General features: G+C 43.0%; 1 protein-coding gene across 4 annotated transcripts in view; it reads left to right on the plus strand.

Moving 5' to 3' along the window:
• FRMPD4 (FERM and PDZ domain containing 4) overlaps positions 1-17,321 on the plus strand; it is a 212,113-nt gene extending 194,792 nt beyond the window's left edge. For 3 of the 4 annotated variants that reach the window (XM_083501789.1, XM_083501790.1, XM_083501791.1), the window contains exons 10-17: positions 864-1,000; positions 3,787-3,913; positions 7,300-7,389; positions 7,767-7,949; positions 9,287-9,425; positions 9,918-10,982; positions 11,318-12,604; positions 15,393-17,321. In XM_083501789.1, the coding sequence (XP_083357915.1) occupies positions 864-1,000; positions 3,787-3,913; positions 7,300-7,389; positions 7,767-7,949; positions 9,287-9,425; positions 9,918-10,982; positions 11,318-12,604; positions 15,393-16,738 (4,374 nt within the window). In that variant the 3' untranslated portion in view covers positions 16,739-17,321. Of the gene's footprint in view, positions 1-863; positions 1,001-3,786; positions 3,914-7,299; positions 7,390-7,766; positions 7,950-9,286; positions 9,426-9,917; positions 10,983-11,317; positions 12,605-15,387 lie in introns of all 4 variants that reach the window. The other variant, XM_083501792.1, reaches the window with a different exon arrangement.
• The last annotated feature ends 7,380 nt before the right edge of the window (positions 17,322-24,701 follow it).

The raw sequence follows: 24,701 nt of genomic DNA on the forward strand, positions 1-24,701 counted from the left end.
AAGTAACTATGACAGAATGATTGGCTATGGTCATTCAGTGAGGATCATAGGAAACAGCTTTATACCAAGTCAGACATCTGGTCCGTCAAGCTCAGTCTTGTCTAAACTGATGTAAGCGACTCTCCAAGAGCCATTTCCAGACCCATGTTGAGATGCCAGGGACTGAACCTTCCACATGCAAAGCAGTTGCTGATTTGCAGTGAGCTCCTCAGCCTACCAAAAGCTCTTGTAAGAGGATGCCAGTGTGCGCACGTGCGTTTTTTCATTATTTGGCATGTACGCTCATCCTATAATCCGCATTCCTGAACCTACCTATTGTGCTCCTTCTTCCTGGTTATGCCAAAAGAGGTTGTGCAAACTCTTAGGCCTTTTCATGTGCGAGGAGCTACAGTGTTAGGACCTTGTAGCATATTAATTTGCTGGAGCCAAGTGGTAGATTGGTCACCTGCCCTTTCACTCACCATGAATTGGCTAAGGAACACCACTTTGGATGGAGGAAGGATAATAAAGAGAATTAGATTCCTTGCTCCAAGTCCTTGAACATGACTAGATTCTGACCCGTCATACCCAGCACACCAGTTAGAACAGCTGACGTTCTCTGTCTTTGCCATGGAAAGGAAACAGGGTGATTTTCTGCTCACTCCCACTTAAGAAGCTCCATGTTACATATCAACATTTTCATGTGTCTTCCTGGCCATTTCTCATTCTGTGATCTTCAAGGATTTATGGATGGCTCATCTGGCAGTCACAGTTCTTGTTAATTATAAGCTTGCCTTTTAAAGAAGAATTAGTCATAATGCGGTGTTTATGTTCAAAATCAGAGATTTTTGAGCTTGATACTCCCTCTGCTGGTTATTTGACAGAGCTGTAACGATGTGGTTCAAGAGAGGTTTGGACCTGAGCTCAAGTATGATATTGCACTGAGACTGGCTGCATTGCAAATGTATATTGCAACCGTGACCACGAAGCACACGCAGAAAATCTCTCTCAAATACATTGAGTAAGTATAGAACGCAAACCTTGTAATATCTGTGGTTATCATTTATGTGGTCTGTTGATGTGCAAGCTGAATTTGTGATGGAAATGGAACAACTGCAAATGCCAAGTAAAATTTGATACTTTCAGTATCAGCACAATCCTAACCATCTCCTCTCAGAGGTAAGTCCTATTGAATTCATTGGAGCTTACTCCCAGGTTAGTGGGGCAATGATTGCAACCTTAGGTTACAGTCCTAACCCCACTTAAGTGGGAGTAAACCCCATTGCTACTTATAGGACTTACTTCTGAGTAGACATGTTAGGATTGTGCTGCTAATTTCTCAGCAAAGCCCTCCTAAGAACCTTAAAGTTAAACTCTGAGACAGTTGCTAAGTCAGTATGTCTTATCATACTACTAGTTCTCCACTAACTTATTTTTTACTGTTTAATTTATATCTGCTGTTGAAATGACACCATTGCCTTCTGCTCAAAAGGTCTCTCACGAGTCAAACAACAATGCTGAGTTACAGGGATCTTTCCTCTGTTACATACAGCAGCTACACATTAAATATGCACATACCTCATGCGCAACCTGGATAACAGCTAGGCAACTGTTTTCATCAAACTAATCTGTTAATACTGAAAAAAAGGTCAGTGTGTCATTATTTCCCCCTGCATCATGCCTTTCAATATTTATTTTGGCAAAACACTCAGTGGTGTGGTCTAGTGTAGAAAATAAGGCTCCCCTTGATGGTTATGACTAAATGCTGTGATAAGGTGGAAGCCTCAAAAGCTAACATAGCAGAAGCATCATGTTTGTATGTCCAGCAGCCGGCTTATTTATATAATCATAGATGAGATGAATAAGGTAAGATTCATCCTATTTTGAGTCATACAGTAAATCAGGGGTTTCCATCCTTTTTGGACCAGTGAAAACATTTTTAATTTTGTGGGAATGCTGGGGGTGCCATTGACAAAATAGCTGCTGTGATGCCTTAGATACATCCGTGACATTTTCATGTCCAACATCTTGTTCTTCACAACGGCAAACCAGAAACCTATGGCAAGCAAAACCTGAGTGCAATACCCTTTTCCTGCTGTAAGTTCCTCAGCAACTGGTTTTCAGAAGCATGGTACTTCTGATCCGTAAGGCTATTGTGACTAATCTAATGTGTCACCATCTAATGTGGTGGCCATTGCACCTTGGGAGTGGCAAAGTCCATAGTTTTACTCTCTGCTGTGTGAAGAAGTGCTTCCACTTGCCAGTTCTGAAGCTTCTGCCATGCAACTCAGATGGAGGAACCTGGGTTCCTTCAATAATGTCACACCAACGGCATAGAAAAGTGGCCAGGCAGAACTTATTTTAGCTATCCTCCATGTGGTTAGGGTAGTGTGCTGACTGACCCTTAAAATGGCACTGTTGAGATGGCAGCAATACTTTAAAAGTCTCCTGTGCCTAGTGTCAGAACTATTTTATATCAAACCATTGCCACAATAAAACAGTGACTAGCCTTTAGGAACAAACAAATGGATAGCTGCTTGCCTGGAAAAAAATGGCATCCCATACTGTGGCCACTGAAAAACCTCCCTGGAAGAGGAGCTCCTGAAGCATGTGGTTTGGGGTATAGCATTCCATCTCTGAACTTCCTAAGTTATCAAAGAATTGTAGATTTGGGGCTTATCCACACTTTTTTTTATTGCCTACCTTCTCCATGATGAGATTTATACTCCAAAATACCTTAAGGGAACCAGGTTTGGGAATATCGATCCTGTCACTCTGCAAACTAAGAACACAAATCTCTAAGCTTGTGCAAAACGTTATGTATCCCGCTGCCAATAAGTTATTAAACCCTTAATGGAAATTAAATCAGAGAGAATGAGAGAATTGGGCGGAATGGAGAGTCTGGGATACACTTCCACACTGGTGGAACTATTTACGGATTGAGATGTACTTGACTTAAACGTAATTTAATTTATTAATTTTATCTTGTTACACCTGTTCTGCTGTATGATGTATTGAATGTGGGCCTATGGCCGTAATAAACTATCTAGTCTAGTCTGGTGGAACTATAATATCCAGACTATAATATCTACACTGGAAATTGACTCTGTTGGGTTCCCGCAGCATCTCTAATCGCACAAGCTGTCATGTAATTTATGTTAATATGTATACTGTTCCAAACGAATCCTTGCTCATAGTCCTATTGGCCTAAACAAGTAGCCCAACCAGGATTCCTAAGCAAGGATTAATAGCTGCAGTTCAGTGTCCATGACTAAAGCATTTAAATTGGCCACACCTTAGGCCAATTTAACACCTTAGGCCACACATGGGCCTTGGTGGGCCCATGGCAGCTGCTATGGCCACTTGAAATGGAACTGTGCAAGGGTAAGCCAGTTGCATGAGAAGCTTCCCACATGGATTATCCAGATCATAAAAATCCCCAGTGTCGCAAGGAAACTTTCTGAATGGCTTAGGGAGTCTTTCTCTGCAACCCCTTCTGCTTGGGTCATGCTGAAGACTGCACATGTGAATCAGCAATTTGTTTCCATCACTTATTCCAACACACAATCATGCTTTGTGGCTTTAGAACAAAAGCCATTTCTCAAAATGACCTTTTATTCATTTTTCTAGCGTTTGAAATTCTTTTACAGTATTTTTCTATGTGATAATAGCGTCTGCAGGGTGCAGGTGAGCAACTTGTGTTTGCCCCCAGTTGGTTTCTCCATGCTTCCTCAACCTTGTGGGATACCTTTTAGAAGAGGTAATTGTCAGAAGACTGTGGAATTAAAGTTGTGCCTTGTATTGCAGAAAAGAATGGGGCCTGGAGACTTTCCTCCCATCTGCTGTACTGCAAAGCATGAAAGAAAAGAACATAAAGAAAGCACTTTCGCACCTTGTCAAAGCAAATCAAAACCTAGTTCCTCCGGGTAAAAAGGTAATGCATTTGCATCTTAATAGAAACAGATTTTCATAATCAGGAGGACTGCATCTGACGGAGAGATTTTCCGTCCCATCCTTCAGAGAAATAAGTGGCCAGTGCATTTTTCAGAGATTGCCAGCCTGTACAATGCGCACTGCTTATTGCCATTTTTTCAAGAACAATTAAAAGGAATTAGTTTAGCAAAACCATTATTTTATCTTGAAAATGGTAGGAAATTGCTAGTTAACCACAGGGGCATGACAGTTTCCTTCTACCTGCATTCATTTTGCTTCTATGTTTCATAACACAATTGCTGGGAAATTGCTTTCTCTGTTCCGAACTGTGTTACCCTAGGAGTCTGCCACGGCCACACATCTTCTTCACCATGCCATACATTCATTTCTGTGAGTGAAATATCCCGGCCCATTGATCTGCCTTTGGCATTAATGGGCATGGCTCCTTGAGATGCATATCACATTGGATACATTTGAAATTTTATTCATACTTTTAAGACACAGTTCAGCTGAACGGAAGCAATTTTAAGTTCCATTAATTCAATTGCCGTGTTAGACTTAAGTACATACTTAGCTCTCTCCTCCTGAAATGATTAGGCTTTAAAATGCATCAGTTAGACTAGATCATGTCCTATATTTTTGGACCACTTTGAACACCCAGTTTGGCAAAATATGGGGGGGGGGATAGAACACAGGTTTTTTAAAACACACACACACACACACACACACACTTGTTAATTTAATTCTTATGATCAGGGCCCAGAGTCAGCAGCTAGCATAGAGAGCTGATGCTGGTTACTGACATTTTGCTGGGGCAGCACATAATCTTGTACTGTGAAGTGATGCATTTGATGAAGATGCAAGGAACTACTGCCATCTTCATTTTCCCAGAATGCCTCTGCTACATGGGCACCCAGAGGATGGGGAAGGGAAAATAGCAGCAGCAGTAGCAGCAGCAGCAGCAGCAGCAGCAGCAGCAGTAATTATTCTTATTGTTATTATTTCTATGCCACCCATCTGACTGGGTTGCCCCAGCCACTCTAGGTGGCTTCCAATAGAATATAAAAACACCATAAACATCAAACATTAAAAGCTTCCCTGTACAGGGCTACCTTCAGACGTCTTCTAAAAGTCATATAGTTGCTTATCTCCTTGACATCTGATGGGAGAGCATTCCATGGTGCGGGTGCCACTTCTGAGAAGGCCCTCTGCCTGGCTCCCTGTAACTCCACTTCTTTCAGTGAGGGAACTACCAGAAGGCCCTCAGAGCTGGACTTCAGTGTCCGGGCTGAGTGATGGGGGTGGAGATGCTCCTTCAGGTCTAAAATAAAGATGGCATTTGTAGCCACTTAGACTAGATTTTCTAATGCACCCCATCCCTGCCGTTTCCCACTACTACCTGCTACTGCTCTGGTAAGATTGCCAAGGAGTAGATAGAAGGTGGGCAGTAGTGGGTGTAAGCACCAATGCTCAACCCGGCATTGAAAAGGTAGACACCATGTGAAGCAGATGTGGCGCCTACCACCATCTTGATATTCCTGTGGGCAAAACATAATATCATGATGGGGGCAGAGAGCACACACCCCTCAGACTTGCCCTTCTTGCCAGTCTACTTATTCTGGCTTCTGAGGAGCGGGGAAATCACTTGATTATGCCTCATTTGTAAATCACAACAGTAGCCAGCATGTGACTGTCCGTTATCAGTTCCTTCATCAGTCAAGGAACTTCTCAATCGGGGATGGGGGAATCTGTGGCCCACCAGATGTTGTTGGACTTCAACTTTCATAATTCCTCACCAGGGCTGATAGGAGTTGGACTCCAACTACAGCTAGAAAGCTGCAGGTTTCATGTGGTGAAAGGCACCTTTCTGTGGTTTCACCTCACGCTGCTATAATTTTAAAGACCCACAGTCTTTCCTCAGTGGGGTGCTAATGGCCCTGTCTACACAATCTGAAGACTTTTAAACATTACAACAGCACCGTGGGATGGTGCTATTTAAAAGGTACCTAAGGCTACTGAAAAGGTGTCTTAAGATTTCATTCTGCTGGGTAGAGGCATCTTATTCTGCACTGAGATATTCCAATAGTATTGGAAGAAAAGCTCCCACATTAAAGGATATCGTTGTATGGCATCTTAAGGCCCGTGTGAACAATCTCTTCCACTTTATTACTGTGGTGCTAGCAGAAAGTTATGAGGTGTTTAGAAGGATCTGTGGAAGCGTCAGAGGAGAGGCGAAACACAGTTATACCTCAGTTTCCTTGGGTTGGATGTTGCTGTAGCTGCTGCCAGTGGCGTAGCGTGGGTTGTCAGCACCCGGGGCAAGGCAAGTAATTTGCGCCCCCTAACCCATGGATTTGCGCCCCCTAACCCATGGATTTGCGCCCCCTAACCCTAACCCCCAGATGTTGCACCCGGTGCGGCCGGCCCCCCCTGCACCCCCCACGCTACGCCACTGGCTGCTGCAGTTCAAGCCTCAGTTTGAGCGGATTGCAGGAGCTGAAGGTGGAATAGTATCAGGATTTTCTTTTTAACTGTGGATAACATTTTTTTAAAAAGTACCATACTTTTCTGTGTATAAGACGCCTCCTGGAGGACCTCCAATTTGGGGGGGGTGTGCAGTAAATCACTAACCCGACGCTTGTAATCGCTTGCGTCTGCTACAAGCATCTGCCCAATCACCAACAGCAAAAGTAAATAGCAAGCACAATTGCCACAGCAGCAGCCAATCCTCAGCATCTCTTGATGCTGCAACCAATCACACACCCATTTCCCACAGCCAATACAAATCACCAATGACAATCTGCTGCTCGCAGCTGCAAACAATCACCCGTCACCCATACCCACTACCAGTGTATAAGACACCCGCAGTTTTTAAACCTTATTTTTGAGTTTTAAAAACCTAGTCTTATACATGGCAAAGTACGGTAGCTATGAGCTTCATCCAGTCCACATAACACATGTAGCAATGAGACATATTCACAGAGGGATTAATCAGTAGACATTAGGGGAATTGTTGCCACCACATGGTTTTAAAAATCTGGTATATTGCTACTCTAAACCTTTTCACAAAGGGGGCTTATTCTGACTATATGGAATGCTGTGTTCTACCTCTGTAATCCTTCAATGAGTCATTTAGATCTGTCTTGCACTAGATCATTTCTGATATGGTTTGAACTACATCTGACTGGATGAAATAAGACTTCTAATTTCAAGATCTAAAAGTAATTTCTGCCCTTAGGAAGTTCTCTAAAGAATGGCTTACCTATGGGCTTTGAGAAGTCCTTATTAACAGCTTGCCTGGGGTGTGTAATAAAATTATAGTGAATTATGGTCACCATTGCGCCTAACTCCTATGGTCATTTGATTGTTTTCTCTCTTTATCTTCAGCTTTCTGCTCTGCAAGCCAAGGTACACTATCTCAAGTTCCTCAGTGATCTACGGCTTTATGGGGGCCGTGTATTCAAAGCAACGTTATTGGTAGGCTTTCCCTCACCATCATTTTTTAATGTTTGCTGAGTATTCTGCAAGTGGCTAATTAATGAGACAATTAATCATTTGCTTCACAAGTAATATTGAGCCAAATCATGCAATAGCTTTAGTACAGCTTCCAGCAGGCTCATTTCAATCGGGTACTTTTTAAATAGATTTTTCATCCCTTAGTACCAAGTATATACACTGATGAAAATCTTGTAAAATTATTTTCTGTGAGGATCCACAGCCTAGCTGGTTAAGTTAGATATTGTGGATTTGATGCATAATGTTGATTTAAGTGGAGGTAAACTGATTTAAATCCACATGTACCATATTTCCTTGCTTTGTGAAAACCCCTTCTCTTTTTGCTTCCTGTGTTGCAGCAGGGTGAAAAACGTTCAGAGGTGACACTGTTAGTGGGGCCACGATATGGTATCAGCCACGTAATAAACACCAAAACAAATCTGGTAGCTCTGCTGGCAGATTTCAGCCACGTGAACAGAATTGAGATGTTTACAGAAGATGAAACTATTGTTCGAGTTGAGCTTCATGTGCTAGATGTAAAAGTAAGTTGAATGTCACAATTGTTTCAGTAAGACTCTCAGCTCTGCATTGTAAGAATAAAAAAGGAGAGTTCAATTATCCCTTTAAATTTGGTGATCCATCAAATTCAGCATCAGGTCTAGTTCAATTAGCCTTTCTTTTCATTTTCTTGTCGTACCTTGGAATAATAATCTTAGTTACTGTCAAAGCTCACTATGTAGTTGTAAACAAGCTTAGTTTGAACTTTATTCTCTGATTAGAATTACCACAATTACAATTATTATTTTGAAGAGTATTTGTTTTTCTCTTCTTTTTAATGTTTATTTTCAGTCTCAGTACTTCTTTTGTGAAAGAAGTGACCAGCAACAGTTTATTTGCATAATGCTTCAATGGATTTTGAAAGCATTTGGGAAACATTAACCTCGGCACATCTCCTCAGAAAAATAAATATCAACAAACCTTTTTCAAACATTGAAAAATAAAATGCAGCCTTGCTCTTTCTAAACCACCAAACTAAGAATTCACCATATTTTGTTAACTTGTGCTATTTCCCCCCCAAGACAGCTCTGAGTGGCTTTATACCAAAGCTCTTGTCATTCAGCATAAAATGAATGACTGTTTTGAAGTGAAACTTTTTGACCAAAAGCAAGCAGAAAAACGTGTTTTTCATATGAGCCAATATTTTACATGCTTTACAATTATGGGAATGACACAGAGCCAATCGTTAGCAAAATACTGAACTGTGGTAGATTTCTAAAAGCATCCAGTCCCATATACAGTTATAGGGTTGTTAGGTGTGAGATTCTTAATTAAAGGAAATGATGCATGGCCTGAATTTGTCTCAGTTTATCTGTACAGCTTATCCTCTGAGAACTGGGACAGAAGAAAACACAGTCCAAATGGCCCTGGACCAATAATTGGGGGTGGGGTGGGGTCTTAAGAAAACAGAACTCAGTTGCCTCAATTGGCAGTTCCACCTGAAAAAATGAACATTCATAATTTCAAGTGTCCATTCTGGAACACCTTTTAAGTCTTTTCACCTTCTACTGCTATTATTTTGATGTTATAAGACATGGAAGTCAAGATCACAAGATATGTTGTGCCTGGAAGACACAGAGAGTGTGGCAGGGGTGGATCTGACATATAAGGATGCCTCTCTCAAATTCATGGAAACCCCATTCAATGTAGTGGGAATTGCTTGTGGTTAAGCTTGGTTAGGATCATGCTATCAATTTAATTCCATCTAGAATATTTTCTTACTATTTTTCTTTTTTAAAAAAACAACAGCCAATTTGTGCTCTAAATCTGGCACCCCACCAGAGATTATAGCCTTGACTTTGCTGTCCTTTTTTCCCCTTAGCCAATCACTTTGTTAATGGAATCGTCAGATGCCATGAATCTTGCCTGTTTAACTGCTGGATATTATAGACTTTTAGTTGATTCCAGGCGTTCAATATTTAACATGGCCTGCAAGAAAAATAGTGGAAGCCGTGAAGCAGGTAATGTATACTTATCATGTGATGAATACACAGACATACAAAATGATGTACCAGTTTACCTTTCAGGTAAGTTTTGCTTTCAGTCAGCAGAGACCTTCTAGGAAAGCAAAGGTATGTATCTTGGCAAATCCGATTTGCAGGTGGCATGCTGAACTTGAAAGTGACTTCAGAGCCATATAAATTCCCTTATCGGTATCGGGGTGTCAACCAACCCAAGTAGAATTATTAAGTCTGCTTTTTAGGATACGCAATCAAAATGTGTTGAGTTTTTGATTTATTCTCACAATAAGAATTCAGCGTTTGACTTCTTTGAGAAGTAAGGAGTAGCCTAAGAATAGGCAACTGTTAGAAACTTATTTCAAGGTTATATGGAAAGGATCAATCTTAAAACATGGCTCTTTAGGAATAGCTATCTAATCTGAAGTAGGCGAGATAGCATAAATTGATTTGATAATTCGCCTTTCCTCTCTACCCCCCTGTTCCGTTTTTTAGGGACTGAAACTAAGGGGAAGCATAACCTCCATGGGCCCGAGTGGAACTGTGTAGCGAAAACGACAACATTCCCAGCGGAAGGAGAGCAGGAGGTGCACATGTATATAGACTCGAGACAAAAAACTGCAGAGGCTAATGACAGCACTTTCTGCCCGAAAGAACACAGGCACTTGTACATAGAGAGTGTTTATAATTCTAGTGTCCTTGATCAGCAGCTGGCCAAACAAGAGGACTCTGCAGAGGCAGAAGAAGAGAACCAAAATTTAAACCAGCAATCTGCACTGTCATACTCAGGAGGAATAGAATCAAACAAGAAAACGCAGGGATCTCCGAGAGCTGCAAAAGTATCCTTTATTTTTGGAGATCACAGTTTGGATGGCATTAACCCCCAAACCCTTGGCTATGAAAGACTATTGGATGAAAGTCCAGAAGCACTGGAAAAGCAGAGAGCTCTTTATATAAGCCATGCCAACGACATCAAGAGTTTGGAGTTGTCCCCTGACGCTGAAAGCATTCAGTTTGCTGCAAATTCCGTTTATGCAGGTTTGAACGATGGCAAAATATTTGGAGCTGCGGAAGGAATAGAGGAGCCCTTGCTGCATGACATTTGCTATGCAGAGAACACAGACGATGCTGAAGATGAGGACGACGTCAGCTGTGAGGAAGACATGATGGTGGGAGAGATCAACAGGCCTGCTCTTCTCAGCCTTTCGGGTTCCAGTGATGACATCATTGACTTGACATCCCTCCCACCTCCGGAAGGGGATGACAATGAAGACGACTTCCTCTTGCATTCTCTGAACATGGCCATTGCAGCTCCTCCACCTGGATTCAGGGATAGCTCTGATGAAGAAGACTCTCAGAATCACACAGTGCAGTATGGAGAGGACAAGGAAGAGACTAATAATGCAGGGAGTGATGATATTCCAGTGTCACTTATTGATGCTGTTCCTACAAATACCGAAGGAAAATCTGAAAAGGGTCTGGATGATGCTGTGGTTTCTACTCTTCAAGCACTGGAGGCCTTGGCTGCTTCCGAGGAACAACAGACGAATGACAGCTCAGGTTCTTACACCACTGTTACGTTTATTCACTGAAACAAACCATACCATTTCATCCATTTTCACCATTTAGCCTTTTCATCATTAGCCCATTTTTTTGGGAAACATTTCATTATTATTTTTTGTTTTTGTTTTTCCTCCATCACCTACACATACCATATGACAGAACTACCATAATGTTAAGTTGCCTTTCTTGGAAACTATGCAATATGTGAATCAGTATTCTAGAACCATTTTTTAAAAAACTTAAAGCAATCCATTCCCCCCCCCCCCCTTGTCGGTATATTGAAGTGCCTGATGTGATTTCATTAACTGGCTCTTATTTTTTACGGCATGCAGGTGTAGCCATCTTGAGAGCATATAGCCCCGAATCATCCTCAGATTCTGGCAATGAGACTAACTCTTCCGAAATGACTGAAACTTCTGAATTGGCCACAGCACAGAAACTGTCTGAAAATGCCACGCGCCTGTTTTTGCCCACTAACGAAGGTTATCAACCGCTTGTGGAGCAGCAGGCTGAGTTCTCCATCACCAAGAGCCAGGCTGGAGGGCTGCTGCTGAAATCCGTACAGTCCTCAGCCAATCAGCAAGTTTCAGAGCTACAGTCAAAAGTTGTGCCTTCCAAGCAGATTCTCCATTCAGACAACATGGAGATGGAACCGGAAACCATGGAGACAAAGTCTGTTACTGAATATTTCAGCAAGCTGCACATGGGGTCCGTGATATATTCTTGCACTACGAAACGGAAAAATAAGGCGGCCGAAGGGGAAGGGAAAGCAACCCCTGATGGCAATGTTGTTATGAAAAAACAGCCGGGGGCTAAAAAGACAGAAGCCGATGAGCAAAAGGGCAAAGTCAGCACTCTCTCCTCAAGAGAGGGTCAGCGCATAAGCACTTTTAATGTGGAAAGAACTGCCTTTCGCAAGGATGGCCAAAGATGGTATGCTGCTTCGGATGAGGGAGCGGCAGAGAAGCCAAATTCCGAAACGGTGAACGGAAAGGCAGTTCCGAGAGCTTCAAGCCTCGGGAAAACAGAGGTGGACTGTAAAGAGGAAATGCACCCTGAGATTAGTCCTAGTGGGGCTTTAGGGCATGGGCCAGATGAACATTTTGTTTCAGATGTGACTACTCTCTCTTCGCCCAAGGAGCGCAGTGACTCCGAAGATGCTAATTCACCTGGCGATGGCCACCTCCCAAAGCTTCCGGAAGCAGAGCAGAGCATGACTAGATTGTGTGAGTATCACCTAGCTAAGCGCATGTCATCCCTGCAGAGCGAAGGCCACTTTTCTCTTCAAAGCTCGCAGTGTTCCTCGGTGGACGCAGGGTGCAGCACAGGCAGCAGCACGTGCGGAACCCCGGTCGAATCTCCTCTTTGCACCTCGGACGCAAAGCACATTATCCCTGACTCAGCAGGAAAGGGCCTCAGCTACATTATTCCGGCAGATGAAAGAGCCGCCATGCTCTCCAGCCACGGAGCAACATACAAGGAGCTGCACCAGCAGCCTGAAACTGTGTGCCACAGAATGGCAGTGCCTGTTATGCATCCCACAGTCAATTCCGCTGACCCACTCTTCGGCACGTTGAGAGATGGATGTCACAGGATCCCCAAGATTAAAGAAACTACAGGTACGGCAGCACCAAAGTGTTAATCTGAATGTGTGTAAGAGACATGGGCGACATTTTTTAAACCGTTAAAATAAAATAAAAATGAAGTGACTGTCCAGAGCACACACAGCCCAAGAAGGGCAAACAAGCAGCACAAACTTAACAGTAGCTCCTGAAGCACACTAAACATGCACACACATGCACCTGGTAGCTAGCTAGCTGGCACCCCTTTGCAGGCTTGTGCTCTGAGTTGGAGCAATGATGGGACCATGCCTGCATGCAAACCTAAGTACCTTTGTCTGATGGCAAGAGCACAAGCAACCTGTGACTTCTCCTACTTGGAAATGTCATTGTGTCTGCCTTTTTAAGGCCCTCCTGGTCCTGGGGGACAGCAGGGGAGAGGATTCTGCTAGTCCCCTCCCTTCAGGCGCCATCTCTCCATCCACTTCTGGCACATCCTGTCCTTACTCCCCCATCTCTGACTGCTCAAACCCTTCCCCATCTTCCATCTCTGGCTCCTGCTTCATGGGGGGCACAACAGCCCATAAATCATTACCCCTTTATTATAATAATAATAATTTTATTATTGATATCCCACCCTGACTTGGTTGCTCTAGCCACTCCGAGTGGTTTCCAACACATACAAAAATATAATAAAACATCAAACATTAAAAACGTCTCAATACAGGGCTGCTTTCAGGTGTCATCTGAAAGTTGTGCAATTCTTTTTCTCCTTGACATCTGAAGGGAGGGTGTTCCACAGGGCGGGCGCCACTACCGAGAAGGCCCTCTGCAAGTTCCCTGTAACTTCACTTCTAGCAATGAGAGAAACACCAGAACACCCTTGGAGCTGGACCTCAGTGTCCAGGATAAACAATGGGGTGGAGATGCTCCTTCAGGTATATATAGGGCTCCTGGATCAGCCTCTGGCCCCACTATCTCTTCCCCCCACTCCTCATAGCCCTGACAGTACTTCAAGTGTTAAGAGTGTGGCCTTAGCATGGTTTCACACAGTCGCTACTCTAGAAATCCCACCTGTGCAGTGGAGTGTAGACTTTGTGCATATCCAAAACACATGCTCCATTATCTGCTTTGGGCCACATGCACATTTGTCTGGTTTCCTCAGAAGTGGGGGATCAAGCCCCACAAATAAAAGAATCAAAGTCTTCAGAAGAATATTTTGAATTGGAAATACTGAAATGAGAGGCTGTAGCAGGAACCCAGAGACCAACTGAAGGGAGGTTGAGGTACCAGTTAGAGCTGGCCGACTGTGGGTAGGGAAAGCAAAGCAAGATAGGGAGGAAGGCAAAAGTGTGCCAGCAGGCAGTATTAACAAGCCTCAAACTCTGCAAGCCTGCAAATGCCTACTCAGAATTAACCCCATTGAGCAGAATTGGATTCACTCCTAGGTGTATAGGATTGCAGAAGCTCCCATTCAGGCCTATGAGAGCCACAAAGCTTTTTTTATTATTTGGCAATGGCAATTGTTTGGCAATTATTATCCTTGCAGTTCCTTCCTCTATTGGCCAGAGCTGGAGATGTTACTGTCCTGCTTGAAACCCAAACCATGTGATGCATACCGTTTGGTATTTTTTCTCCTGAAAGTTTGCTTAAAGGCTTCATCTGCATCATACATTTATGCCACTTTAAAAACCATAGTCCCCCCCCCTTCCTGAGAATCCTGGAAAGTATGATTTGCTAAGGGTGCTGAGAGTTGTTAGGAAACCCCTATTTCCCCTCATGGATCTACAATTCCCAGCTGGTTTCACAATCAATCCTTCTTCACATGAAACTCCTGGAATTGTAGTTCTGAGGATGGAGCAAGACATTGAATGAACAGAGTAACGTGTATGCTGATTCCTAAAGTCAGGGGGCGGGGGTCATCCTTCAAGCAGGGGAAAGGACAAAACCAATAGCTAAACAAGCATTCAATTCATCACTCCTATGACAAGTGCACTTCAAACTGCAAGGCAGCTTCACAGCTGAAGTGGTACGTTTTCTCTTTCTACACCATAGACTAATCTATACTGGTGAGTTAAAACGTTATAAATGAGTTGTAAAAATGTACAGCAGTAAATGGGAAATTGCATTGAGAGCTACAGTGGTACCTCAGTTTTTGAACATAATCTGTTCCGGAAAACCGTTTGAGTTCTGAAACGTCCGAAAACCAAAAACTCAATAGTCAACAGCTAGGCCTCAGGATCTTGCACTCAGTGGAAGCCGCATGGCATTTTCGACTTCCGAGGCATGTTCGAAAACCAAAGCATTTACTTCTGGGTTTACGGCGTTCAAAAACTGAAATGTTTGTCAACAGAGACGTTTGAAAACTGAGGTACCACTGTATATAACTTTTTTCTTAGCGTTTTTTTTAGATCAGTGTAGATCCAGCCTACATCTGTCTTCTTCATCAGAGTTAACTAATAACATATGGAAGGAACTGTTAGCTCAGTTGTTTAGCACTGGTTTAGCACCAAGGTTGCAGGTTCAATCCCTGCATGGGGGAGCTGCATATACCTACATTGCAGGGCATTAGATGAGATGATCTAAAGGGTCCCTTCCAATTCTACAATTCTATAATTCTATGACTGATGTAAAGATCTTTTTTTTAATTTTTGTTTTGATGAACTGCACATCTCCTGAAAGATTTGTGATTGCATGTGGGGTCTGTGTATTCAGAATATTAAACCTTTCCTTTTTAAAATTTCCAAAGCATCAGTTAAGACTATATGGCTGAAATGCTTGGCCACTAAATGGCTTTTTGAGGCGATGCTTAATTATTCCCTTTGTTCTTCTACTCCCCCTAGTGTAGCTTTCACAGAGCCTGTGACTGGAAGACAAGGAAGCATGTCTTCAGCTTTTCCTAACCAGCCCAGAGCTGATTCCATCACGCTATCATCCCACATTCACTCAGAATCAAAGGTGCCAAGTCGAAACCAAGACTCTTTTGATGTTCCCAAAGTCAACCAGTCAGGTGGGGTAGCGGTTAGTTTATGGCCATATGAGATGATGGGGGGAAGCCTCAAGATGCCGCACAACAGGAAAGTTCTGCGACGAAGCAGCAGCGTCACTGCAGAATCGACAAGCCTCGAGACGTTTCTCGGGAAGAAGAAAGCCCCAGTCAGTGTGTTATGTACAGACATCGCTGAAGCAGGTGGCTCAACAAAATCAGAAAAAAGAGGAGACCTTCCTCTGGGCAAAACGTTATCCAAAAGTTATTCCCAGAGCTCTGTGAATGTCAGCAGCGTGGGCAGCAGGAGATCTCCTGTCTTGAACACCATCCGGAAGGAGTCCAAGCAGTACAGAACGTTGCCCTTACGAAAGCTGGATGCCAGCAATTGGAAGTGCCGCGGCCCCTTTAGTTATTGTTTCCTAGCGAGAGGAAATGCCGAAGAGGACGAGGATGAAGATGAACACAGAGGTGGCGCCCGGCTCTCGTTCCTCTATCGTCCCGAGATACAGTGCCAGGTAGCAGAATTGTCCCCTCGGCCTCCTTCCATTGAAAGTGAGGAGAATGGGAAGGAGGGCACAAAGACTGGCAGCGATGCGGAAAGCAGCCCAAACAACAAGAGCACTCGCGAAGACCAGGATGGTCAAACCGATAGGAATCTCAGCGACATGTCCTTCGATGCACGAATAGCGAGACTCGGCGTAATGAAGGAGAAGAATTATGCAGTGCCTGATGGATTTCTTGCAGCACAAAAAGATGCCAATGAGCTCCTCTGTTTGGTCCGATCGTGTATGGGGAAGAGGGAGGATCATTCAGAAGCATATGACCTTAAACTTTCTCAGTATAAACAACTGTTATCTGTAGAATCGAGACAGTTGGGAAGTGCCTGCAGGAAAATGGCCATGGCTGAAAAAAGCCCAGAGGAAATGCTTGTAGCTATGACTTCCAGCTTTCAAGTACTCTGTTGCTTAACAGAAGCCTGCATGCGTTTAGTTAAAATCATGAACTCTGAAACACAGCAGGAGGAAATTGTAGCTAAAATAGATGAGGTTGTAATAAACTACATTTGTCTTCTAAAAGCTGCGGAAGCAGTGTCTGGTAAGACCTCCGGTAACTCTAGCATTAAACTCTTGGCTCGTAATTCGACCACCATGGCCACTATCGTAAGCACACTAACACGTTCTCTTAAAATGCTTTTAAATAAATAAACAGAAGTCACTTCATAATCTACCTTTGCAAAGCCATACATTAAAAAAAAACCTTTTATTTACTTGTACGTGTATGAAATAATGTTTAAAACAAACAAACCTTGACGCTCTCTCTGTATATTTTGTTATTTTATATAAAATAGGTATGAGATTTAAAAAACAACAACAACAACTATGGGACTTCTGACCAGTTCTATCCTCCTCTTTCTTTCTTTCTTTCTTTCTTTCTTTTTGAAGGATAAACTATATAAAAGCATTTGGAAGTTTGACTTTTTCCATAGTCAAATCTACAGGTGTTTGATCTTAATTTCTTAAGACTGTAATGCTAGAGGATTTACTTCCTTTCCCCCTCCAGGTTTATACTTGGGAACTATACTGTTCATGGTTAGAACTAAGAAATTGAATCATAATGTATATAACAGTATTTAATGTTTGAATTATAATTTTTAAAGCATTGAATTTAGCAAAAATACATTTTAAAACCCAGAGACTATTGTGACTGAATAGAGATTATATATATATATAAATATATATATACATATGTGTATATATATGCGCATAATAAATTACTCTTTTGTTCATACTGCTTGCTTGATGCATCTGTTACATTGGTAGTTTATTTCTGTGCCACTGCTCAATCAAAAAGGCCTGCAGGACTGCTCCCAAATGTTTAACGCAAATGCAAAATTCAAACACGTAAATGCAGCTTATGACATTCGGCAGGGGGGACGTTTACTCCCCTTAACTTTCCAGTTAAGACTACAGCTTTTTTCATAAGGTTCCCTGTAAAAGGGGCTGGTTTAGAACAGGTAGAGAAGCTCGCCCCACTGTCTCGCCACACACACTCTCCCTGGTAGCAATTCCTCCTATGAAAATAAAGGGCAGCTTTGCCTTATATTATATCCACATCTACACACAGCTTCTCCCTGAGTCTTTTTTCAATGCTGTGGCTTGAAGCACTTGCTCAAAGTTATTTTGGTTAGTCTGCCATGTCAAGATGGTGTGTCACAAAAGCTGGTGTGTGGGGAACACTTTCATTTGAATCCCAAGACGATTTAAGACACCCAACCCTTTGAAAACAGAATCAAAAGCAATCTTGCCACAGGTAGCTCTGTGCATTACATGAAATAACTTCCTGGACAGTTTGAACAGAGTGACTTGAGTTCTATGTATAGGCTTTTTAAGGCATCTCCTAGTCTTCTTACTCCTTTGTATCATCTTCTGTTACTTTATGCACTTGGTGATTTGTGGTCTGTTTTCCTGCTCTGCTCTTTGCTCAATTAGGTCAACATATAGAGCTTTGAAAGGATGTCATATAACTAACTTGTAATTTCCTGGCCCATCAGTTTTCCTATGAACATTTCAGACTTGTAGTAATCAGTGATTACCTATAAAGCTTGGGAACATATCAGTGTACATTAAGGGAAACCTTTGGTCCTCCAATCATTGCTAGACTACAACATCCATTCCAATTGTCCATGTTGGCTCAGGTTGATGGGAGTTGGAGTCTGACAAAAATATCTGAAGTACCACAGATCGCCCCATCTCAGATCTAAGCAATATTCAGAACAATATGGTGCGTATCTCTAGCTCACAAAGAACAAGTAATGCAGTGAAGTATTAATCAATGACAACATGATTGCATTCTTCATTTATTTTATCCATTTTAGCTTGGTAAATCTGGATCATTTCCAGCATTAACTGAAGTGCCTACTTAAACTGGTTCTCTCATACAAATGGTCTTTTCTCTCTCCATAGGATGCTAGTAACCTACGGTGTGTACCATGTGGAGTGTACACACTCATGTGCTTAATACTAGTGAGAAGAGAGGATGAGAGCACATTGCTGCATAGAAACATCTGCAGCTATTCCAGCTGATCCCAGAGCATACGCAGCAGAGACTGTGTCAACACAGTTATCTGAGGAACAAATGAGATATTTATTGAGAAGACTTAGTTTTTTGTCTAAAGGCTATTTGTGCCCTTTGGGTACATGCCAGACACTGTTTTCAAGCATTTCTCAACAGCTAGAATCTGTCTTCAAGATTTTAGGCTTCTCAGGCTAACATCTAAGATACGACTTCTCTACTTTTAGTCACCAGCCTTCCACATCAATCTTGCTTGTGTTTTCCCATTTAGGAATTTCCCAAAGACTTAGTCAACTGCATTTCATTGAACATTCATGACTAAAAGCTCTAGTACCATTAAATCATGCTTTAAAATAAAAGGGAATAGGATGCCTTCCGTTTTGTGCAAATTTTGTTTTCAAATTAAGCCTATAAATGTACGTTATGTCAAACTAACAATCCCCAAAAGTCCATAATTAATATGGCTGCTGTGCATGTGTGTGGCTGCAGGGTGAGGGCTTATCCCAGAGATGCTGATTAGCTTAAAGATACCTAGCCCATACCCATAGTTGATCAACTGATATTTATGGGCCCAATCATGTTGCTTCAAGGGAAAAAATATGTATAAAATAATAATTCCTAGGTTGTCAAGATCCAAGTTTGGAGCAAGTACTGCCCCAATATTTTACAGTTAGGTTGTCTGTCAGTGTGCTTTTTACGATGTTTTTATTATGCTTTGTAATGTGCTTCTAATGTTGTACACTGCCCTGAGATCTTTTGATTAAGGGCAGTATTTACAGATGTACCTCAGAAGTCGAACAGAATCTGTTCCGGAAGTCTGACCAACTTCTGAAAAGTTCAGAAACCAAGGTGCAGCTTCTGATTGGTTCCCAATTGTGCAGGCATGCCGGAAACAATGGCAGAAGCTGTGCCAGACATTTGGCTTCCAATTTTTTTTTTTTGAAAACTGGAACACTCACTTCCAGTTTTTGATCGTTTGGGAGTGGGAACGTTCGACTCCCAAGGCGTTTGGGAGCCAAGGTATGACTGTACATTGAATTAATAATAATACTAATTAGTGAGAGAACCTCTGCAAAGATTTTAAATCACAAAATATACAGCAAAGTGTGGAAATATAGGCTGTTAGACCTTTAAAATATGCCCTTGTGAGTTCCCAAACTCCCCTCTTCTCCTAGGACAGAAAAATACCACACGTTTGGCAAGTTAAAAACGGTTTACTTACAAACTCTCCAAAGGTGTGATTCATGTGCTTTTCCATACAGCATTTGGAAAAGGTTGCACAGACAGTAAAACTTGGCTTAGTTACAGTGGTGAAAGTTCCTAAATTATTGGTATAGGAACTCAAGAGTGGCTGGTGAGAGCCATGTGGCCCTCTTCACATGCTGAGCTTCTTGGGGAGACTGGAGAGTGAACAAAGGTTTGAACCTAGTCCCTTCCAAGGTGAGCCAAGCCTGGCAGGACAGCTGACTTTATGGTGTTAGTCCCTTTATGCATTAATTAGGCCTAAGCATGTTTGTTATATGAGGCTGGTTATCCCACAATCTAGTCTTCAAATAACTTTATCAGGCCCCTAAAGTCTACCAGAATTCTATACCCAGAGAGGGCTCCAATCTTTTATTGCTGCAGTGTCTCCTACTAAACGTTATGGCTGAGTGGAGTAATGGTCTGGCTAGAAGCCATTATTACACTAATACAGAGCCTGACAGCCCATGAAGCAGTTGGCATATCCCACATTTCTTTGGCTCCCTAGACATTGTTTGGGGAATTGAGTGGCCCCTGATATGTCCATTTCTGACTTAGCCTAACTCTTGGACCTAATAACCTGAACTCTGTAGCTTGAGGTGGAACCAAACAGATAGAAACATCATAGCATATTTTTCAGTCACTATTCAAGACAAAGCTATGGTCTGCAGCATCACATTTGCATCTTTAAGCCAATCTCACTGGTTGTGGTCCAACTATGTGTACGTATAACTCAATCAGATAAATTACCACTGTGTTGATCAGTAGTTTGTCGGGAAGCAGAGAGTGAGGAAGACAGAATCCCAGCCCCTCTTCCTCCCAAACAGCTGAATTGCACGACTGATGATGTATTTCATAGTTCCAGCTTTTGAAGCAGCCTAGGAAACTCATTTCAATGTACAGTTCCATGTACAGAAACCTGCTTCCATGCAGATGGCCTCTGGAAGGATCACGACAATTATATGGAAGAGGTCTCATTCACATCAAAATAGCTCTACTAAAGATGGCAACCCAATAATACAAGCGTTTAACAAAGGTATGTTTTATTTAAAAGCTGCAGTTTACCAAACATGATGGTTGTGAGTAGAAGAGGAGATTAAAACATTAATTCTTTCCATATGAACCTATCTGGACACTGAGATCATCTTCTGAGGCCCTTCTTCAGGTGTTTCCTCCACGAGAGGTCCAGAGGGTGGCAACACGAGAATGGGCCTTTTCTGCAGTGGCTCCCCGTTTATGGAATGTTCTCCCCAAAGAGGTTCACCTGGCATCTTCATTACACAATTTTAGGCACCCGGCAAAAACGTTCCTCTTTAACCAGGTCTTTGGCTGATTGACATCCAATGCCCTTTTAAAAGGTGTTGTGGAGGGAAGGGGGTTATTAGGTTGTTTTTGTTTTTATTATGTATTTTATGTTTTTCATATTGTGACTTTATGTTGTAACCTCCCTGAGAACATAGGGCAGTATACAGATTTAATAAACAATAAATACAACTTTTAATGTTGGGAGCCAGAGTCCACCTGGTCCCCACACCCCTTTTCTAGTGCAGTACAATGGTGGAAATGATGCTAAAGGGAGACTCTTGGGAGTCTTCTTTAAGAAGCAACTCCAGGGAGACTACCATAGCATCTAGGAGAGAAATTGGAAAGGAACCTGCTCCATTAAATGAGCCAATATCAATTAGAGTTCCCTCTGCTGCTGGTCCAGCCACTGTTGCAGACAGTAAAACACCTACTTGCAGATGAAAGAGTCCTTCTGCCTGCGCCAACAGAGCCAGCACTCTGTGAACCAATCTGGAAGAATGTGTTTTCGGGTCAGAATATATTTGCTCTGTTCCCATGCTGCACAGTAGATCTTCCTGGTAGGCACTGCTCATATTTTGTGTGTGGAAATCTGATCCCACCTATTGACAAATATGGGTGCTCTGATATGGAGCTGTGCAAGAGCAAAATCTATCTCTTTTTTGTACAACACTCATGTACTGTTTCCCTGCACTGTGAAAATACCCAAACAGACCACTGTGTAGCATTGAATTAATATGCTTTGGAACCCATTAAACCAGGGAAGGAGCTCCTGGGGGCATCCCAGATGTTGCTGTACAATTTATGAAATGCAGATCTCTTCCTCCCAATTAAATTTATGTTCCACTTTCCATCATCTCTGACCATTGGCCATGCTAGCTGGGGCTGATGGGGAGGATAGCATCTGGAGAACCACAGAATCACCCCTTCCTTAAACCTTTTGAATTGGGAAATGAGTCTAACATCATGTAGATGCTTTCTTAGAAAGAAGCCCCATAGATTTAAAGGAAGCTAGATATAGATATACGGCCACGGGTGGCACTGTGGTCTAAACCACAGAGCCTAGGGCTTGCCGATCAGAAGGTCTGCAGTTTGAATCCCCACAATGGGGTGAGCTCCCATTGATCGGTCCCAGCTCCTACCAACCTAGCAGTTCGAAAGCATGTCAAAGTGCAAGTAGATAAATAGGTACTGCTCCAGCAGAAAGGTAAATGGTGTTTCTGTGTGCTGCTCTGGTTCGCCAGAAGTGGCTTAGTCATGCTGGCCACATGACCCGGAAGCTGTCTGCGGACAAATGCTGGCTCCCTCGGCCTATAGAATGAGATGAGTGCGCAACCCCAGAGTCGTCCATCTTTACCTTTAGATATAGGTATACACAGTGGCGTAGCGTGGGGGGTGCCAGGGGTGCCGGCCGCACCGGGCGCAACTTCTGGGGGGGGCGCGAGTCCAGAGGGAAGGGGAACGCCCCTCGCTCAGCCCGCGCATCCCTCGCCCGCCGGCCGCTTCCCCTCCTCGCCTCGCTCAGCGCCGCCGCCGCGGATGCCGCCCAGACCCCCCAGCGCCCAGGGCCATTTCCCGGGGAGCCTCCTCTGGCACATGCCCCGCGCAGGAGGAGGAGGAGGCGGCTCCGGGATGCTCCCTCCCGCCCCGGGAGGCAGAACGCAACGCACAACACACACACCCCCTGTCGCCCCCGCGGCAGAGCAAGGCAGCCAGACGCGGAGCAGGGAGAAAGGCTCGGGCTCACCTTGGGGCAGCCTCCGTAGGAGGAGGAGGAGAAGCCGCCGCTGCCGCTGCCGCTGCCGCCGCCTCCGTGCACCCCCAGCACCGGGAGAGAGGCCGCTGGCCGCCCGGCGGGCCGTGGTTCCTTCCTCCGCCGGGCGCCCAAGGGGAGGGGGCTTCGGCTGCCTCGGCCCGCGGGGGCTCCACAAATAATAAATTTAATAAATTCTTTTTTTTAATAAGATATTTATTAAAGTTTTCAATTTTATACAAAGAGAAAAATGCAAAAAATTTAGAAAAAATATATATTAAAAACACATAAAATTCACAACTTATTTTTCAATAACATATTTCCCTGACCTCCTCATACCTCCCCTTCTTGTTTTCTAGTTCAAATTATTTGTTCAGCAAATCCTTATCTCATAGCATTACCGCTAAATAACACCTTATTTTCTATCCAAGTTCTTGAAACTTAAACTTTTACTTTAAAAAACCATTTTTTCATAACCTTTTATACCATTACAGCTAGAAACCACTTAATTTCAATCCAACATCATTCAACATTCCTTAATATTGCAGTATTTCTGTAAATAGTCCTTAAATTTCTTCCAATCTTCTTCTGCCGACTCTTCTCCCTGGTTGCGGATTCTGCCAGTCATTTCTGCCAATCCCATGCAGTCAATCAACTTCATCTGCCATTCTTCCTGTGTGGGTAAATCTTGCGTCTTCCAATACTTTGCAATGAGTATTCTTGCTGCTGTTGTAGCATACATAAAAAAAGTTCTATCTTTTTTTAACACCAACTGGCCAACCCAGTGGCATAGCGTGGGGGGTGCAGGGGGGGCCGGCCGCACCGGGCACAACATCTGGGGTTAGGGCAAATCCATGGGTTAGGGGGCGCAAATCCACAGGTTAGGGGGCGCAAATCCATGGGTTAGGGGGCGCAAATTACTTGCCTTGCCCCGGGTGCTGACAACCCACGCTACGCCACTGGGTATACACACACATTTTACTTTCAAAACCTTCAGCAGTTCTATCGTACTGACAATTTGAATAAATGGAGAGCTAATTCATACTTCAGGTTTGTTAGCACACTATGCAGAGCTCATTTAACACAAATCATTTAAAGATCATGTTATAGCCTTACTCTGAAAGCTTAATACACATTCAGGCTTCGGGTCTTCCATGAAGGAAATGACAGCAATAATAATAAAGAAATGATTCCATTGTACAGATGTGGCAGTTTTCACGCAGTAATGAGCACAAGTGCTTATTTATCTAATCACGCATAACGCTTTTAGATAAACATTAAGAGCTAGATAAATTGTTTCTTATGAAAATACTTTTATTATAGATTTCTGCCGATCCATGAATAAGAGAGAATGTTGGCTCAATTCTTTTTAAAATGAAAAAGGGAAAAAAGATTATACACTGTCCTGATATATCAATATAAACATTGTTTAGTTTCTTTAAAAGTGCAGAGGCTCAGGCTTGCTTGGAAGTTGCATGCCACATGCCAGTTGTGGCAACCCTAAGCATTCTTACCATAAAATAAGTCCTAGTGGCACATGCTTCTAGGGATTGAATTGCTAATTAAACTGCCCAGTTATGCTGTGGGAATGCCTGGAGTCAAATACATTAATCGGAATGCCTATGTTGCACCTATTGGCACAGCACCAGCCTTCTGTGGTCCTCATTTTCCCTGTTACCCATGAGATCAGCCTGACTAACCACCTGCACATTGCTATGTCGTCTCTAATGAGAGAACCTGACAGCAAAGAAGTACTGGCGAGCATCTGATCCTTTCCCTGGCTAAATGCACAGCCCCTG

This window comes from Podarcis liolepis (assembly GCF_965112155.1).
Source record: "Podarcis liolepis genome assembly, chromosome: 4".
In the NCBI taxonomy this organism is placed as follows: domain Eukaryota; kingdom Metazoa; phylum Chordata; class Lepidosauria; order Squamata; family Lacertidae; genus Podarcis; species Podarcis liolepis.